The sequence below is a fragment of the Vulpes vulpes genome, chromosome 11 (assembly GCF_048418805.1).
Source record: "Vulpes vulpes isolate BD-2025 chromosome 11, VulVul3, whole genome shotgun sequence".
Lineage (NCBI taxonomy): Eukaryota > Metazoa > Chordata > Mammalia > Carnivora > Canidae > Vulpes > Vulpes vulpes.
The window spans coordinates 29,919,299-29,939,176 of NC_132790.1; the positions used below are offsets into that span (position 1 = coordinate 29,919,299).

The 19,878-nt window shown below is 45.1% G+C and overlaps 1 protein-coding gene across 12 annotated transcripts in view; it reads right to left on the bottom strand.

The window, feature by feature from the left end:
- TENM4 (teneurin transmembrane protein 4) overlaps positions 1 to 19,878 on the bottom strand; it is a 2,793,707-nt gene that overhangs the window by 108,485 nt on the left and 2,665,344 nt on the right. For 7 of the 12 annotated variants that reach the window (XM_072726027.1, XM_072726024.1, XM_072726017.1 and 4 more), the window contains one exon: positions 11,144 to 11,329. In XM_072726027.1, the coding sequence (XP_072582128.1) occupies positions 11,144 to 11,329 (186 nt within the window). Of the gene's footprint in view, positions 1 to 3,289; positions 3,317 to 11,143; positions 11,330 to 19,878 lie in introns of all 12 variants that reach the window. The other 5 variants (XM_072726015.1, XM_072726016.1, XM_072726021.1 and 2 more) reach the window with 1 other exon arrangement.

The window sequence follows — 19,878 nt, forward strand, 5'->3', positions numbered from 1 at the left end:
GCTTCTGGAGTAATCATACCCCCATTAGCCAGTATGAGGAAGCCTCCTCTGGGGTGACTTGCTGACTTACTTAAAGCAATATGCCCATCCTTACCCACCACTAAAGCTCATTAATTCTACAAACTCCCGAAACTCATCAATAATTCAGAGAACCCAACTGACATTAACAATCCCCTCTGGAAGGACTCACATCAGGCATTTGCTAGAGCCAAAATAATGTAATTTCAAGGTTTAGAGAAGCCCTAAGCTTTTCAAAAGAAAAGATGCCCTTTAAATGACAAGGGACCACTTTATCTTCAGCCTTCTGCATAAGCCTATAAAGAAGTCCCCTTGAAGCTAGCATCAGGTATGACAGGAAGACTTTCTGAATCCTTGAAGATAGTTTTTTAGTTAAGTGGCAGAGGGGCTGTTTAGCGACCCTATCATATATCGGAATGTCCCATTTCTTTATGGTTCTCTTTCCAGTTCTCTGGTACTTTTTCACCCCTACAGTCACTTCTCTAGACAAGGTCGGTCACTTCATCTCCCATCTACATGATGGCAAGAGTCTCCTCATTGGTCTGTTTGCCCCCAAACGTTCCCCCTGAGCTCTTGTTCCCCAATATGGTCAGACTGATTTTTCAAAATCACAGATGTCATCAAGTCATCATCCTGCTTTAAAAAACCTTTCTCAGGCAGCCCAGGCGGCTCAGCGGTTTAGCGCCTGCCTTCAACCCAGGGCCTGATCCTGGAGCCCCAGGATCGAGTCCCATGTCAGGCTCCCTGCATGGAGCCTGCTTCTCCCTCTGCCTGTGTCTCTGGCTCTCTCTCTCTCTCTCTCTGTGTTTCATGAATAAATAAATAAAATATTTTAAAGTAATAAAAAAAAAAAACCTTTCTCATATGCTTCTGCTAAAGTTCACAATCTTGGTCTACAAGGCACTGCCTAAGTTGGGGTGGGGGGTTTCTTCTTGCTAAGTGGCCCCTGAACTTCCCCTATCATAACCTTCATCAAACTTGTTGGAATTATTTGTTTTATTAGCATCTACTCTGCTAGACTGCTGGCAATACAAGAGTAGGAAGCATTTCTGTTGTGTGGTATCCATATTTCCTGGCACTTAGGAGGAGTTTGACATCGTTGTTAAGTGCATGTTGGTTCTTTAGTCTCTAGTGATGCAAATGGAAAACAAAGAACCAAAGTTGGCTTGTCTTGGCTGTCATGATACTCTACTCTGACAAGTCCTTAGTTTGTAGGGTAGAGGTCTCTGAATTTTTTTTTTTTTTAGGATTAGTATCCATTATACCAGACAAGTCAGCAGGATGGGGGCCTGGTTCAAACCCAGATTTTGGTAATTGAACATTTGTCTTTTAAAACAAGTTATGATTCATTGGCCTAATCCAAACAAAGGTCTGGTGATATTTTCTGAACTAAAGAGAATAAAATGGTGGTTTGAGAGAGATTGTTTCACTACCTAGTGAAGGTGCCAGTTTGGAAGGCATGGTTTGGAGGAAGAATATTGGAAATTATGGGACATTCCTGGTGACTGCTGATAGAAGGAGAGAATGTTGGAAATATTGATTAGGTCAGGAAATTAAAAATCCTGGTTCTGCCACTTGCTAGAAGTGTGACCCAGGGTGGGCCCCTCAACTACTCAACTTCAATTTCCTTTTCTAATAAAATGAGTATAGTTATATCTACTCCCTTAAAAAAATTCAAAGGACTTAAGACTCATGGATATGAAAAATATTCAGATAGTAGGAACAAATTCTACCAAATAGATGGTAACATTATTAAATTGAATCCTTACTGAAGATTCCTCTGATAATGATTATGTGAAATGCCTATTTTAAAGAGGCTCACAGGTACAACTCTCTCTTTCCAGAATGACTGTACTCTCAGGGGAAGACCCAGCATATAAGATGCACGGGACCTTGCTTCTCAACACCAGGCATCCATCTGATGGGTCCCACTAACACCTTCCCTGTACTTGACAAAGATGTTCTGGTTGGAAAGCATTCAGTCATTCATGTTTTGCCTAAACCTTTTCTATAAGTTTTTAGACAGCAGTTGCTATCTCTTATTAAAAGCCAAGTTAATCCCCCCCCCCCCAAAAAAAAAATAAATAAAAGCCAAGTTAACTGTTTTCTCGACAATTTGGAAAATTACTCTGGCTAATGAAGTCCTCCAAATTAGGGGTGAGAATAAGAATGTGATGATAAAATAGCATCACTAACATTTACTGAGCATCATCCCTGCCCATGTGCTAAGCATTTTACGTGCATTCATTTGCTTAATCCTCATGCCAACCCAATGATATAGGTCCCATTACCAAGTTCATTTTACAAGGACTCCCAAGTGAGGGGAGGTTAAGTAACTTGCCCAAGGTCACTCGGTTAACTGTTAGACTTGGGATTCATTCTCAGGTAGTCTGATGCTGAAGTACTTGCCCTTAACCACTGAGCACATATCCTGTGCCACGTGATATGTTAGGACTTCAGGACAAAAAGATGAACGTGGCATGATATTTCTCGTCGGGAGATTTGGATTTCTTTTAGGTGCAAACATACCTGACCTTTCTCAGATTTATTCTTAGAATAATAAGGCTGATTTGGAAAATGAGGCACTGCCTAGTTAATGAAGATGTTTAACATGGAATTACTTTGCCTGAAAGGGAACACTCCTCAAACAGAAAACTTACCAAACTCAGGCCTTCTCTGAAAAGGAATAAAAAAAAAATCCCAAACAAACAGATCATCTACTCCCTGAGGTCAGGGGTCTGTTTCCCCAATTCTCCAGAGCCTGTCGCAGTATCTAGCACACAGTACTACTACTAGTGGGAGCTCCATATGTGGTTGTTGGATGAATGAACATGGTGACAGTAACGTAATGTAGTTGCTGAGATTCCTTAGCTTGCTCTGGGGCCTCTTCTTTTCTCAGGTCACCCACCCTGGTCCTCAGTATCTTAATTCTGATGGATTAGGAGCTGTAAGGGATGGGCAGGGTGATATAAGATAGGGCAGAAAGAGTGAGGGGTATATGTGTGTATGGGCAGGGAAGGACAACAGCACAATGGTAACGGATTGAACACCTTAAGGGGAAGAATGACACTTCAGGTATATCAACCACCTTGTGACCAAAACCCCACCCTTTGGGCAGTGAATGCTGTGACAAAGCTGGGGAATGTGGCAGCATCTAGACACCATGCTTATGGGGTGTATATACATCTCTTGTATACACATTTCTCCTTTTATGCTCATACACAAACACACACACAAAGACAAAAGGAAAATAGAGGAAGGAAGACCATACCTTTAACTACCCTATCCAGATAGTGCGCTTGGGGAATAAAAGACAGGATATTTAAGGTAGGATCAAGTAAGTGCAATATTGCCTGCCATGTAACCATGCCAGGTGCTGAGGGGACACAGGGGGATGGGCCCCACGTTTGGGACAGACCTGCCATGGTGGGAAAAATAAAACCAAAGACATGATGACATGAGAGAGGAGGGAGAGCAAGCACATTCTCCAGGAAGGGTCAAAAGGAACTTCAACTCATTCTATGATCCAGGAGTTTGGAAATGTGATCATATATAAGAAGGCATATGGATAGGGAAAACAGGAGAAAAAGAAGGATGGGAAGCTGCAAAAGTGGCCATGCTCCTGCTCTGTCAGATTTGTTCAACTTTATGGAAAACTAGAATTTGTCCTGTGTCTACACAGAGCAGCATCCAACTTTCCGCTGGGGGAAGCAGCCATATAAGAACAAGTGCACCTTGTCTGGGCAGAGGGGTTTCCAGAGAGCTGGAACCTAGAAATATGCAAAATTGGAATCCCCTTTGATACACACTAGGGAAGTGGGCTGAGTCTTTGGTCAAATATACCACGAGATTATCTGTTTGCCATTCTTGAATTTGCCGTGGACACATGTGCCCACACAGACTTGAATGCAGAATGCTTGGTGTTCTAAGTAAGACGCGTTTCTCCTTTGTGCATCTTACACAGAATGTAAGGTGCAGGTCAACGGATGTCACTGTGAGAAACAGGAAAAGAAAAGAACACCTGCCCACTCCTCAATGCTCATTAGCTCAAAGAATAGAACGATGTATGCTTTGTTTTCCAATGGAGGGGTTGCATCCAAGCTTTGACGTACTTGGCAATCTAAGGTTTTGCTTCTCTGTGAGGATGGATGTCAAACACTGCCCTGAAATTAACTCCACAGTGCTTATATGTGACTGTGTGTTGAAAGCAGGGCAGTCCTCTTCGTTCCCAGCATCAATCAGTATTACTATTGCATCTTCCCCACCTGGGCTCCTCATGGCTATTTGAGGAGCTTCCCGCCCACCCTTCTCTCTATAGCTCCCCAGCATGTGCTCCCACAATGGCCAGACTCATGGTCATCTTCTGAAAGGCCTGATGCTTTCTGCCAGGTGGGCCTCCATCCTCAGCTTGATTTCACATGTGAATTCAAAGTCCATAAGTAGGCCTGGACTTCAATGCTAGGGTCTTAGGTGGAAGCCCTGGGGTTCTAGAAACTGTAAGAATATTCTCCCTTTCTTCATAAAAAGCATAAATTTTATTTTTTCAGTTCACTGGGTAGGACAGACACTGTTGCTGGTCATCAATATATATTTGCCTCAGAAGACGGGTGGATGAGAGGCTATGTTTCTAGTTGAGGAATCCACATGGTCTCTGTTTCTAGATGAAATATGCTCCTGGAGGCTGTCATGCCAAGTGGAAAATTGGGAAGAGGAGATTTTAATGGGGCCTGCGTGCTTTCCCTTCATTCTTATAGACGCTCTGGAGTCCACGAGAGCACAAGATAAAAGAAAGGAAGGTGGAGGAGAATGGTTTATTAAAGCAGAAGTCCATAAACAAAGCTGTGAAATGCTGAACAATGAAAAATAGGGCCAGTCCACAGGTAGCATGGCCCAGGAAGCATTTCTGGCTAAGGTGAACACTGTCTTGATTCTGGATTCTTCTGTCACACCTGTCTTACTCAAGTTCATTCATCTAATTTTTCAGAGTGACCTAAAATTTCTTAGACATCACCTCCCATGCTATGTCATCTGAGAGCAATGATATCTAGGATCTCCTGGACCTCCTGGCTCAGCCGGTGCTCTTAGCTTTCAGATCTGTTGAGTTTTGAAGAGAGTCATGATCATAGATTGTTGTAATAACTGAACCCAGCTGCAGAGGAGCTGGGGTTTCTCTCACAGGGTTGGAGATGATGACCAGGTTGGGTGAGACACCATCAGTGGGATCCAAGTGGCCATACTGCCATGCAGCATCCGCTCTGAGGGAGTCCTTTCACACGTACAACCTTGCTTCTCTCCAAACTTAGTGGTGATAGCCCGGCTCTGGTGATGAGGACAGATTATATTTACTCTGCAGGCTAATCTCCCCAAGCCTAGGGGCTGACTTCACAGAGCTCTCTCTTCTAATGTCATTTTTTTTTTGCCATTTCATTTTTAAGAGCAATGGTAATAAAGATCTGTATTAAATGTGAATATGTTTCTAATACCTTTTAAAGATCCTTACTAGTTTCTCTAGATCACAGGCATGAAGAGTATCCAGTGGAAGTGACTGAGGCAGACTCAGGTTGCAATCAATGCTGTGGGTTTCAGGAGACAAAAATGGGCATTTGAAACTTCAAATTCTGGCTCCATAGACCACTGTCCTTTCCTACACAGTGACCTTGAGACACAGTGTAAGTCCAGAAGCTGATAATGGCCAGTCAATACCAAATCCAAGAGTTTTCTAGAAACAGAATAGAGCTTCCTTCATTGAAGATGGAAGGGGTAACTGGATCTTTGGAGTCCAATGCCATTTATTTATAAAAGCCATGCATTAGTCCATACTGTGGTCCATGCTTCCATTGTTTGAAAATCTTGGTACATATGTCCTTGAGTATAGCCATTTAAAAATTCATCATATTTTAAAACAGTAACTTTTAAAAAAGATTTTATTTATTTATTCATGAGAGACACAGAGAGAGAAAGAAAGGCAGAGACACAGACAGAGGGAGAAGCAGGCTCCATGAAGGAAGCTCGATGCGGGACTCAATCCTGGAACTCCAGGATCATGCCCTGGGCCAAAGGCAGGCACTAAATCACTGAGCCACCCAGGAGTTCTTAAAACAGTAACTTTCAGAAAAGATGACACAAAGTCCATGAGTTTGCACTGCAGATGATGGATTCAGAACTTCACAGAATTCCTTCACCTTTCTCCCCAGGACTTAGGGATGAAGATGATGACAGAGTCATCTTTCCTCTTAGGCCATGCTTATTTTTTCAACATTACACAATGTTTCTTGTGCTCCTTCTCTATTCCTGTCACTATTGGGAAGCTAGAGACAGGGGTGGCGCATGAGTCTGTGAGGTCTTATAGTCTCTTCAGCATTTCTATGCCTTTCAATGTGAAAACTTCTTCTTCTTCCTTTTTTTTTTTTTTTAACATGAAAACTTCTTTCCTTGACTTGCCTTTTATCAATACAAGTTTCCAAATCTTTCTCTTAGGGTAATCCCAAGAAGCTTCAGGGGCCCTCTGCCAAAGGCTGTGGAGAGCATGGCACAACGCTCTTCTCTGTCATTGTCTGGGACCCTCAGTTGTATCACTGGTACACATTAGGCCATATTAAGCAAAGATTATTACAGCAGGTAATGGTTAGGGTGGTTATAATCATATGAACTTCTTCAGATGTTTGACAAACCATCAGAGAGATGTTCTTATTAAGATCTTGGATATATTAATCCCTTTCTCTTGAGTGAAGGATCAGTGAGTAAATGGCCATTGGCACCCACCTGAGAGGGACTCACAAAGCCTTACAAACTTCCTTAAAGTTTCCCACCCCTACCACGTGTGGGCTAACATCCCCCAGAACCATCAACTCATCAAGCTCTTGCTCTGATAACTTGGGGTAGATCCCTGTTCATTTTCTCTGTCTTTGCCAGCATCTGTCCTGTCAGGTCACAGGTCCTATTGTGAGAGAGTGCTTTTAAGGACAAGGACAGGGTACTCACATTGGCTCTGACACCTTGTGAGGGTCTTAGAAGCTCTCGGTTAAGGACAGTCTGATTACAAACAAGGAACCGGAGAGCCACCATTCAAAAGTAGACAAAGAACTCCAGAAGATTTCTTTCAGTTTTTCTAATCTCTCTTTATCATGAAGTCTGGCTGGGCTTACTTGAGTAACTGCATCATCACAGTATTATTTTGATCTTTACTCCCAGAGGAGGATTTGTGTAAGAATCAAGATTTATATGATTGGACAGCTCTCCTGAAGCCTAGTAAATATTTCTGTGTATCTGGCATCTTGAACAGTCACAGCTTTGGGGTCAAGGTTGGAATTTTACAAATGTAATCAGAAGTTGGCATTTCCCACATGTGTTTTGAGATTTTATAGACAAGGGGCACTGAAGTGAATAAAATAACAATTGTAGAAGTGACCAGAAATGATAGTACTGTTTTCAAAGAAATTGAAAAAAATTAGACACCTTCTCAAATTTAACTATGATTTTTAGCTTTCTGTAAAGAATTGGGAGGGCAAGCCCCAGGCTTGAGACCCATGAAATTCCTGAAAAACACATCTCCAAATATGTTTTCGATGATTCTGTGCTGACCATGTACTTGAGAAACAGAGCCACGTCAATTCATCTGACCTTAACGTCTGGATTAGGAAAACAGAGTTTCACATGTGCACATGGGAGCGTTACTGGTAAGTGAGAGTGGAAATGAAAAATCCCTTCTTATTTGTGGGCTATTTTTAGGAGCAGGATAACTCAAGTTTTGGGATGATGGGTGTGTAGTTCTGTGGTCAGTGGAGGAAGAGGAGGCCAGGACTTCATCATCCCTGGAGGCCTCCTCCAGCGTCCCCCATTCAGTGATTCATGGAAGGAGAACATGAAGCCCCTAGCAACCATGTGGTCTGCTCATGATGCTTTCACCAAAAACCTTTCTTGAAGATGCAAAGAGACACATAACTCCTCACCTAAGGAATTAGGATTCAGTGTGAATAATCTTGCTTTTTGACAAAAATTCTGTCATTAAAGAAGATGCTATTGTCCATTTCCCTTTTGTTCTGAAAACCAACCTCCTTTGAGAAAAATCAAGTAGCTTCCATAAAAGAAAAGATGGACCAAAGCCTCCAAAAGGAGCTATTTAATTCTTGCTATAACAATATGCTCCAGGAAACGTCACTGGGGTGAAAAGATTCTTATGCCAGGGACTTGACCATAAGGAGCCAGACTTGTCTTGTTGTTTAATGCCAGCTGGCAGGTGATCAAATCATTCTTTCCTGTTTATGGAGGCGGCGGTGTGTAAATAAACAGGCCCTCCTCTCTTGTTTCTGCTGCATGGAGGTCTTTGAATCAGCTTTTTCTCTGGTGTAGGACATAACTAGACTACAGCACATGAGCTAGCTGCGCTATTCTGACCTCTTGTATAGGAATGAAATCTGACAAGAGAAAATGTAACACTTTGAATTTCTCACTTTTCACATCAACAGCTTTTTTCCTTTCCTAAATGTTTCTCAAAGGGAGTGAGGCTCCTGGCAATATAAGAAGGTACTCCTTGTTTCTATCAAAGATTCAAAAAGGGCTTCTCCTTCTTTCTATTCCAAAAGGAAAAGGAAGGCACCACCATTGTTTCTCTCCTTTGCCTTTCCTACCTCCCCTTTCACCAGACAAGGTTACTGAAGTGTTCCTTGAGCGCCAAGGGTTTCTCACTTGGGATGCAGCTGGCCACAGGCAGAGACCCACAGAGAGCAAGGTGCCATGCAGGGACATTAGACAGGGACAAAGGAAATGCTCACCACGGAATGAAAGGTGATAGAATTCTGAGCCAACGTCCTTTCATCTGCGCCACTATGACTAGTCCATTACTTCTTCAATGTCCTGTGACATTTTTTCTGGTATTTATGACTGCCAGCCTCCCTCTTGAATTGTGCACATTTACCTTGATGCATTTCTTATCTGGAGGGGAAAAAGCATCTGCAATCCCAAGGAGGAATTTGCTCTTAAGGAGTGACAATGGGTATGCGGGTGTGCAGGGCTAGGGGGTGTGTGTGGGGGAGGGGATGCTTTGACATCTTGGCATCAAAGCACACAGGATGGTCTTCAGGCCAGGCTGATGAACACCCATAAGACGGGAGATGTAGCACAGCCTGCCCACCAGCCTGTCGTGAATCATCTGGGATTGGCCTCAGGGAGAATTTCCTGAAATCCCTCATCATCATTTGACTGAGATGAGATGCTTTTATCTTATAAAAGTCAGACATCCGTAAACTTTTTGGAACTTGGTAAGGTGAGCTGAGGGCTCTATAACCAAGTGAGAGAAACAGAATGTACTTTCCCTTCCAGGCTCTGCTTTTGGTTTTAATGGGGATGGTCCCCCTTCTGGGCTGGGAGGCTAAAAGGTCCTCAGTTACGTCAAAAGTGGAGTTTAAAAAAGAGGGCCCCCCCCAGGTAACCAGGGCCACTTCACATGAAAGGGTGTCCAGGACAATCGTAAGGCAGGATGACACTGACACAAAGAAGCCACCCAGAGGCGTGCAGTTAAGGCACTGTGGCACCTTCTGCTGGGGACAAACCGGGGCGGCGGGGGGAGGGGAAGCTGTCCTTGGCTCTGGAGTGGCTCACTTAAGAGTCTGGGGTGGGTGACAAGGTTCGCAGCTCTGAGTGCAATAGTAAAGAGGAGGCACAGGCTCGGAAGGTTGTAAACCAGATGCCTTGTAGAAAACCTGGACTCTGTCCTGTGGGCCACAGAGCAAGCAGCTGGTGTGGACACCTTACACCAACACCAAAGCTCAGGAGACTAAACCTCAAATTCCTGTTCTACTTCTTACAAGCTAAGTGACCTTAAGCCTCGGGTCCCTGAGAAGGAGGGAATAATACGTGTGCCTTCAAAGGGTGACTCTTTGGAGTGCAGAATAATGCAATTAAGAGTCCTTAGCACATGCTTGGCACATGGTTAACACTCAAAAATCAGAAGCCATTATTATTGTTAATAAATGCAAGGGGTTTATGGCCACTTATAAACAGAGTGATATAGTGGGGGCAGAGGTGATGAATTCAGACCAATTTCAGATTACAAAACAAAGGGAATGAAGCCTAAAAAAAAATGAGAAAAGCAGTAGCTCCTTTTGCTCAATATTTCTTTGTTCCTCAAAAGGTCTGGGGCTTGGCTCTCAGGTTCCGTTAAGACCCAAGAGGTGATTTTTAGAGCTGAAGAGACACCCAGAGTCCTGCCTTCCGAATCCATGTGCTTACCATCTGATCACAGACTGTCCCTTCGAAAAAAATGGAAGGGGAAGAAAAACCACACACACAAACCAGTTGATTCAATAAAGAGCTTTTTGGTGAGTGCTCTTTCCAGGATAATAAACCAAGCAAAACGTCTGGCTGTGTTTAAAATCAACAAAAGCAGCAGGAAAGGCAGGAAGAAGGGAATGGAGTGATCAGCTTGTTCTGAGAGCTGCCAACAATGCTGTTTCAGCAGGGGCTGTGTGAGGAGCCCCCAGAGAGAAGAGAGGAGACAAATGCAGACAGGATGGAGGCTGAGGACAGGAGAGGGAGGGATCTAGGCCTGATGGGAGGCAGATGTGGCCCAGGGCCTGGGGGAAGCTTTCCCCAGGACTCCAGGCCTATCTCGGAGCTCAGGCCTAGGGGGCCAGTGGATGTGGGGGGCTGAGAGCTACGCCTAAGCCCTCCTATCCAGATCATGAACTTGATAATAATGGCCACACTTACTGAGAGCTATAATCTGTGCCAGCCTGTGCTACTCTCTTCATGTGCATTATGATCCCCATTTTATAGGTGAGCAAACCAAGGCTCAGAGAGGCACTGGGACAGTCCACAGCTGCTAAGGGGCAGGCAGGTGCCTTATTCCTGATTCCCAGCTCCTTAATGCAGGGCCCTACTGCATCTGGCCAGGAAGGGTATAAGCAAGGCATGCAAACCAGCTAACAGACATCTGGGAACCGCAGACTGAGAGGGAGAAGGTTAAAAATACCCAATTGTAAGTTTAAGTCCAACTGCTGCTGGGAAATGCCAGCCATAATGTCACCAGATGAAAGGACTTTTTGCCCAGCTCCCACATGCGAACAGAGGCAGCACCCGCCCCCCGCCAGCAGCCACCCCCCCACCTCCCCACCCCAACCTGCCATACCGATGGTGCAGTGCTCGCCGTTCCAGCCGGGGCTGCACTCGCACTTGCCATCCCGGCAGGTCCCGTGCTCCGCACAGCGTGGGTGGCAGGCCCGCTGGTCGCAGGCTGCCCCCATCCAGCCCTCCTCGCAGCGGCAGGTGCCTCCCACGCAGACGCCGTGGCCCCCACAGTCGGCCGCACAGATCTCTGCGGGGAGGAGGGCAGTGGAGAAAAAAAATAAAACCACATTCTGAGCCGGTCATTGTTGCGAACAAGGGTCACACTTGGCTACCTACCTTAGCTCTTGGGAGGGAAAGGTCGGGACTCCAGAGGCTTGGGGGGCTAATCTCCCCAAACAATGACCCTCAGATGCGAACAATTCTTCAGGCAAAAGCCCATCCTGTCCTGAGCCCGTTGCCCTGCCCAAATAGGGTGGACTGGAGGGCTCTCGTCTATTTGCTTTCACCGCTGGCCAGCCTGTCCCCGCTTTTGTGCTCACCACTTCCAAAGGGGCCTGGCCTTCTGAACAGATGTGAGGAAAAGTCAAATTTAATTAAAAACTGGTTATGTGTGAAAACAAAGTGAGGACGAGTCCCCGATGGCCAAGTGAAACGCTCGTGGGTCTGGCTGCGGCTTGTGCAGGCGCCCGGCCCGGCAGTTTGTTCCAGCCTTTACTCCAGGTGGGGTGAAAGGTGGGCTGGCCCCCTGCACCCCGGTGTGGATCCTGGGCGCTGGCCCTGTGCTTCTGCCACCTGTGCTCCCTCCTCCTGCACACTGCTTTGCTACTCCAACTCCAAGCACCGCCTCAGTGGCCCTTCTGATCCAAAGCAAATAGCGGCAGGACGGTGTCCCAGCCAGAGCAGAGTCACCCAGCCCTTCACAAAGGCCTGTCTGTGAGTTGGTGCAAAACACACGCAGCCCAATTCACAAGCCCCTCTGGCTCGGGGGTCAGTGACAGCTTCCCAGTTATACGGGTAGAGGTTGTGACGGCTCCAAAACCAGTTTTCATGAAACAGGTTGAGCAGTTGTGGCCACTGATGCTCTCTGCCAAGACTGTGAGAGAGACACTGCCTGCAGGCTGTGCCTTATGGCCCCACCGTCTTCAATTGAAAACCTCAACGCTTTTGTTCTCTTTCAAACTAAATTAACTGGCACTGGGTCAAGTTGCATTTGCCCATGACAGCTTGGAAGATTCCAAGCTATGTTCCTGGTTTAGAAGCTACTAATAGTCTAGCTATTTTTTAAAAAGGAGATAAATCAAAATTAGATCTCAGAGGCTTAGACCTTCCACATCAACCTACAAGACAATGGCTACAATGTTTGTGAATTAAAAAAGAAAACAACCACAACACAACAGTTGATTCCTAGGCCTGACACCTTGCCAGGCACACTATCTGAGAAGCGAAGTACTACATGCACGGACACACCGAATTTCTCAGCTGCCCAGTGGAGAGAGGTCCCTTGTAAAATGGGTGGAAAGAGCCCTGACCTGGAGCTGGGGCCCCTCGGTTCTAAGCCAGGCTCAGCAGCTTCTGAGCTGTGAGACTGGAAGCAGGTTCTTTGACATCACTGATGTATCGGGTGTGGGCAGTGATGATGACGTCACACGGCACCGCTGCTGGCCATCAGGGCTGTAGGGAGCACTTAGCCGAGTGGAAGATAGAAAAGGCCGTGGCAGAGATGCCCAACTCAAAAAGGTTTCTCAGGACAGTAAGCTTTAGACTCGGAGTCCAAGGACCCGGTAAGCAAGGTCCACGCCCGCTCAGCTCCTCCTCTGCTGTATGACCCACCCTCACTGGGTGTTGGGGGAATCTGATGACACCTAAGGTCCCATCTGCCTCTAAGACCGTGGGGGCCTGTGATACAAACACCCTCCACATTACACAGCATCATCTATCCCCAAGGCTCAGCTCAAGGGTCTGTCCTTCTGTCCTCTGAGAGTCTGTGACTCACCCTGTGCTTATTCTCTTGCTCCTTGTCCTTCCATGTTACATGGTAAACTGACTTTCTGTTTCTGGGCCTGTGTCCTGTCAGACCAGGGGTATCAGAGGCTGCACCCAATTCTCCTGATCACGCCTACACTTGGCACCCAGCACAGAGCTTGGCACAGAACAGACCTTAATTGAAGTTTGTTGGATAAGAGATGAATCTTATGTGTGCCTGGGGCTCAAGGTGGCCTGAGAATATGAAACAATTCACATACACCCTGCTCAGTCAGGCTGAGAGTAGGTCCGGGCCTATCTCCAGTGAGCTGCCCTAATGAAAACTTCCCAGTACTGTCACTCTATCAGCAGCCCTCCAGGTGTGAGGCTTTCTCAGGACATTCTTCGAGCTTCCTTCCCTTCTTATACAGACATCTTTTTTAAAAAAAATTTTTTATAATAAATTTATTTTTATTGGTGTTCAATTTGCCAACATACAGAATAACACCCAGTGCTCATCCCGTAAAGTGCCCCCCTCAGTGCCCGTCACCCATTCCCCCCCACCCCCCACCCTCCTCCCCTTCCACCACCCCTAGTTCGGTTTCCCAGAGTTAGGAGTCTTTATGTTCTGTCTCCCTTTCTGATATTTCCCACACATTTCTTCTCCCTTCCCTTATATTCCCTTTCACTATTATTTATATTCCCCAAATGAATGAGAACATATAATATTTGTCCTTCTCCGATTGACTTATTTCACTCAGCATAATACCCTCCAGTTCCATCCATGTTGAAGCATTATACAGACATCTTGACAAAGAATGACAATCTCTAGGCCCCAGGCCTTCCGAAATCCTCTCTCTGAAATTTCTTTTTTTTTTCTCTCTGAAATTTCTGACCCATCCTCAAGCAGTGACCCCTGGTTACACGGAGGCAGGGCCTGCCTCAGGGCTGGTGAGAGCCCTGAGAGGGAAGATTAGTTTAGCATTTGTTTGGTTTTACTCAGCACTTTTTTTTTTTCCCCAGGTGGCAGTTTATGGTGTAAAAGTAAACAGCAAGCAGTGCTTCTATTCACTGAGGTGTGAGCCAGGAGAGAGACAGGCTGCAGTGGCCAAAGCTTTGGTGTTTGCAGACGGTGGGGCATATACAGTTCAAGAGGGTCTAGAGCAGGAGAGACAGCCCTTCCCCAGCATTTGCTTGACTTCAGGCCTTACCTAATGGGTAGGCCATTCCTATACCAATCAATCTGAGGGCAATGCAGATGAAAGAGGGTAAGACTTAGAATCAGATGTGATTCCAAAGACATCTTGCCAGTTACATGACCTTAGGCAACCTATTTGATTGCTGAGTTTCATTTTCTTCTTCTGTAAAATGGGGATGGTGCAATAGTAAAGAGCATCCCTTCAGAGGGTTCCTGATGTATACAGTAGGTATCAATACATTCACACTGGTTTGTTCATTCTTCGAATAGTATTCCACGCCTGCCTACTAGGCACTGAAGACTGTGGCTGGTGCGGGGAATACAGAGAAAAACTAGACCTCATCCCTGTCCTTTGGGGGACAATCTAGACAAAGCTCAAACTGGTATTGGAGTCCCAAGATGATCCAAATAATCTACAGCTGTTACTGCTGCCCCTTCTTGCATATACGCAGTGAATAAAACACCACAAATTTTAGGATCACACAGCTTTGGTGTCTACCTTGGTTTTGCAACTTGTTGGCTGGGTGATCCACAAGTTGCAAGTTATGAAATTCATTGAGCCTCACTTTCTATTTCTGTGAAACAGGTATAATAATTCCCATTTCATCCATCTCATAGGGTTGGTATTACATCAAATGAGGTAATGTGTGGGAAAGCCATTTTTGACTTAACGACTAATACTTATACCAGGTTTTAGAGTTTACAAAGTACTCTTCGTACATAATTTCTCACTTAACTATCACAACAATGCTGTCTGGTTACTGTAGGTGAGGCTTCTAATTGAGACCCAGAGAGCACAGGTGGATTCTACAGGCCATAGAGTCACCTGGTGCTTTTTCCTTCCTTCGACAATTCTCAGAGCAATGTGCAAGACAGACATTTTAAGATTAAGGAAACCGATTGGCAAAGAGGCAGGCTTTCCTTGTGGGGACCTCCTGGTTCTCCCAGCAGATCTGTCTTCTTTTCTGGCCCTGTTGCTTCTCCTTTGTTACATCTAAGTCAGCCCCTGGATAAATGTGAAGTGAAATAAGATCCCCTACGTAGAATTTCCCAGACACTGAGTCTCATTTTCGTCATCTGGAGACTGCTGGGCTGTCCATCCAAACAGTCCATTTCCTTGCCAGTTTACACTAGACATGCTCTCCTGGCATGAAGCTAAGGTTGCCCGGTGGCTGGGTACCTCCCCATCAGCTTTTTACAAGCTGGGTTGTGAGCTCTTACACAGTTTAATGGAAGGGGCCTGAAAATGGTGACCTTGATGTTTATGGGGTGCTAACTGATGGTAACACAACCTGTCAGCATTTGGGTTCTCAGAGCAGGAGACCCAGTGACTCCTGATGGGAGCAGTAATCGGAGATGCTACTTTGTCATTTAGCCTCGAGTTATAGGTTCTGTTGTTATTTTTCTTATATGCCTCACCTTCTTCTTTTTTTCTTTTTTTTTTTGTCCTTGAAATAAAAGGAACTGCTTTAGTTTTCCTTTTTGATTTTGCTTTGAAATTAAAGCAGATATAACTTCCCAGAGTGGTTGCAGGAAATGAGATAAGATGATGCTGAAGAATGGACTTTGACAGATCATCTGCCCCTTACATAACGTACACAGTACTCTGTGAAATTTGGGTCCCAGTGTCTCTTCAGCCCCAGTTCCCTTGCTTGTCATATGGGGATGACACTAACTACCAGAGAGGATTGTTGTAGGAATTACTCTCACTTGATTTATTTCTTGAGTGCCCACTATGTGCAAGTCCTTCAGAGGGCGCGGGGATCCTGTAGTGATCGTGACAGGCAAGGTTCTTTCTTGACCTCAAGGAATTTACATTCTAGCACAGCAGACAGACACAATGGAAATCAGCTATACAAGTTAACTTCTACAAAGTGCCTGGCACACAGTTCAGGGTATATTAAGTTGTGCACATAGATATTCTTGTGTGAGAGAAAAATGAGGTGTAATGGTGCTTGTACTGGACATCAGAACATCAGACCTATGTAACAAAGCCGATACCAGTGACCATTTGGTAAATGCCCATTGACCTTCATGTGATAAACATCAGAGCTTACTGGCTCAATGCTGGAGGGGTTGAGGCCCAAAGGAATCTTTTGAAGAATTATATCCTATGGAGGATATAATTGGGTAGGGTAGACTTAGGCTCAGATTCTGACTTCCCAGTTTCCTTGGGTCCTTGTGGGGTCCTTGGAGAATTAATTACTCAATCTCACTGAGTCATACTTCCTCATGCCCAAAGAGAAGAGAGAAATAATGGAAGAAAATGATGCACATGAATGGCCCCATGGAAATTATTCTATGTACATGACCGATCAATGAGGACTTAAGATATCTTGTATCAGCAGAACTGCTGCTTACCTACCATAGAGGTGTCTTCCTGAAGAGCAAAATATTAGCTCTTATAGTAAGCAGCCTCAGAATTTAGGTATGCTTTCTCTAGGCACCTTGCCTGGCACCATCAGCCAAAGCCATCAAAACCCCATTGGAAGCCATTTGTATTTGTAGCCTCAGCTTCCTCCTGAAATCAGGCAAAAATCCCCAGCTGTCTTAAAATTCTAATTCTGAGCCTGTGAAGTTATTGACTGAATCATACAGGACCCTGGAGATAAACCAGGTCAGTCCTAAGAACAAGTGAGCTCTCCTCTGAAGGAAAACCATGCCCACTGGCCTTCCTTTCTGCACGTCTGCCCTGCTCACTGGTGTATACACCTGTGTTCTCTCCAGATCAGGAGCCCACCTAATGGCAGGCTCCAGCTTTTTCTCATCTAGGTTCCCTGGCAGCAGGCACCAGGCATGGCACCGCATGAGATCTCGACAAATATTTGTTGAAAGAACAGATGAATAATAAAAAAAAAACTTTCATGAAGGGAGCATTATGTCAGTTGGCCTCAACTGTGTCTCAGGGCCATATTGTACAAAATTCATTTGGCGAGATATATTCACACAAGGTTCAGTCTCCTTTGTGCCCATCCTTCTTAGAAACTCATCTGCAATCTCTGAGAACTCTGTAATTTTAAAGGGCCTCAGTCCTTACACTGTCATGCATACTTTCCTTCTTGCTGCTGCCCCCATCACACCCATTCCCCTTCCATGATGTGGAAGCAAATAGGCATGTGAGAAAGAAGTGTAAAGGGTAGAGAAAGATGTAAGGTTTGGCTCTTGGTTAATTGTACCCCCAAAGTATATACATAAGGGAAAATACTGCCCCAGGCTCCTCTCATTAAATGTTAATCCCCATATGAGCCTGGATGAAGCCTGGGGCCTAGCACAGCTACTTTTTAATTTGTCTGGACTTACTTTACAATCCTGTTCATTAAAATAGCTGGTAGGGGAAGCTGTGGTGTTCCCCTAAAGGGACAGGCTTACATATATTTTTCTCATAAAATTTCTCTGGCTTGGAAAGATGCTCAAAACAGCCACAAGTAGGGAATGGAGGAGTCCTCACCTAAGGATCTGTAGTTTTCCGGCTGAGCAAGGAATAGAGGCAGGTGAAACAGAAGCTGGGTCCCATGTGACTTCCTGGCAAGTCCTCTAATAAGTCTGTATTTAGCAGTAAAAGGGATAATAGGGAAAATTGTTCTATTTTGCTTAGGACCTGAAGTTCTTAACATGCCCTTAAGAAATTTTAAAAGAGGGTTAAATCATTTTCAATTGATTCCTGCTAGGATTTTCTGTTTTGTCACTAGCTCATCAGAGTTAGTGCACAGCGTGGGGAATTTCTCTGAAATCCTGGTACACGTTAAGTCCAAGACACGCTAGATACCACTTGAAGCAGAAATAGGGAGAACATGTAGGACCTTTGTTGGTGGCACACAAATATTATCCCATTAAATCCTCAGAATAGCCCTGCAATGATATTTTCATTCCTGCATCATAGTTGAGCAAACAGCGTGAAGAGATGAAGCGATTGCTCAAAGCTACTTAACTAGAATGAAAGGTGACTGTGATTAACACAGCTCTTTGGTCTGTGACTTGTGTGACCAGGTTAAAGCAAAAGCTCAGCCGTTATCTGACGTAATTCCATGACTACTGGTTACATATTAGATCATTACCCCAACTAGAGTACAGGATCTCTGAGACCAGCCTAAGTCTCCTTCCTCACTCTGACCCAATGTTTACCATTAAGTACTTTTCCTTTTGTTTGTGTGTCTGTTTATCTGTCAGTTCATCCTCCACCTGTTTATCTATCCACCCATCTGTTCAAGCCACCCAACTATCTAATCGTGTAACTAGCTACCCAATCACCAGGCCATTTAACAGCCCATCTGTCTATCTGCCTGTCCATTTGTCCATCCAACCATCCATCCATCCATCCATCACCCATCCATCCATCCCTCCATCCCTCTATCCCTCTATCACCCATCCCCCCCCCACCTGCCCTCCATCCATCACCCACCAATCTATCCCCCATCCATCCAGCTATGGAACTCAGACAAGTTACTTCATCCTTCTGTTCCTCAGCTTTCTCATCTGCAAAACAGGGTTTATACACTAACATCTCAGGTTCATCTATGAAGTTTAAATGAACACCATGTAACATGCCTAGTATCATGCATATCTTTTATAGACTAAATGCTGTATGGCAACTGTATCATGTTTATGTGCTGGAAAGATCCAGGAAAAGGGAGGGGTTGATACTGGGGAGAGCAAGGGGATGATGTGAGTATATATGGTGCCCCTCAGTAGCTGGAGAGGACCAGATCTAGAGCATAATCTGAGGGACAGCACTTTGTGGGCATCTGGTCTTCTGGGGAGGTATATGTAGACTGAGACATGTTTAAGAGATAGGCCAAGATAATGAAAGCACTTCACCAATGGCTTCAATGTTCTTCATGCAGTAGAAATCTCTATAAATGAATAGAGGTGGACATTTAAAGAGCCCTTTGGTGAATGAGAGCAAGAATTCACAAAGTACAAGAAGATCTGCAGTTGGAAGGGTCTAGGAAAGTCTAAAGATCATGAACATGAGGTCATCTGGTGTCCAGTGCTCAGAAGTGGGCTGTAAGCTGAGAAGTAGTGAGTGGCTGGGATGGTCATGGGTTTTGCAAGGTGGATGTGGAGAGAGGCAGAGAGATAAGAGAGCTACAAGTGACCAAGGAGAACATCTGGAGGTGAAGGACAATGTGTAGGGGAAAATGATAGAGAAGGAGGGAGCTGACATTGAGCAGGAAGTGGTCTGTTTCTGGCCACAGGATCTCCCTCAGGTGAGTTTAGGAGAAAAACTTAGAGGAGCAGTTTTTGTGATGAGAGCATGAGAAGACATGTCAGAGATGCTTTAGTCATTCTGTAGAGAGGAAAATGAGGGCTGGGAGAGAGGACGTGCCTTGTCCTTTGCCTCACAGGGACACGTATGTCAGTATTTGAGCAAAAACTTGATGGCTGCCTTAGGAAACAGTCATGAAGGGGCCAGCTAGACAAATGGCTGAAGGGGGGTGCTTCCTACACTCTGTGGCCCCCCTTGTGCCTCTGTACAAGCTGTTCCATGGTCTGGGTTCCCCTTTTACCTCGGTCTGCCCATGTAGAACCATACATTGGCTTTGAGTTCTGGCTCTTCTTCTTTGAAGCCTCATTTTAGGGTCCTAGCTGGAAAGAGTTTCACCCCCTGCCTTTTCAAAGCACTTGATGTGAACCTT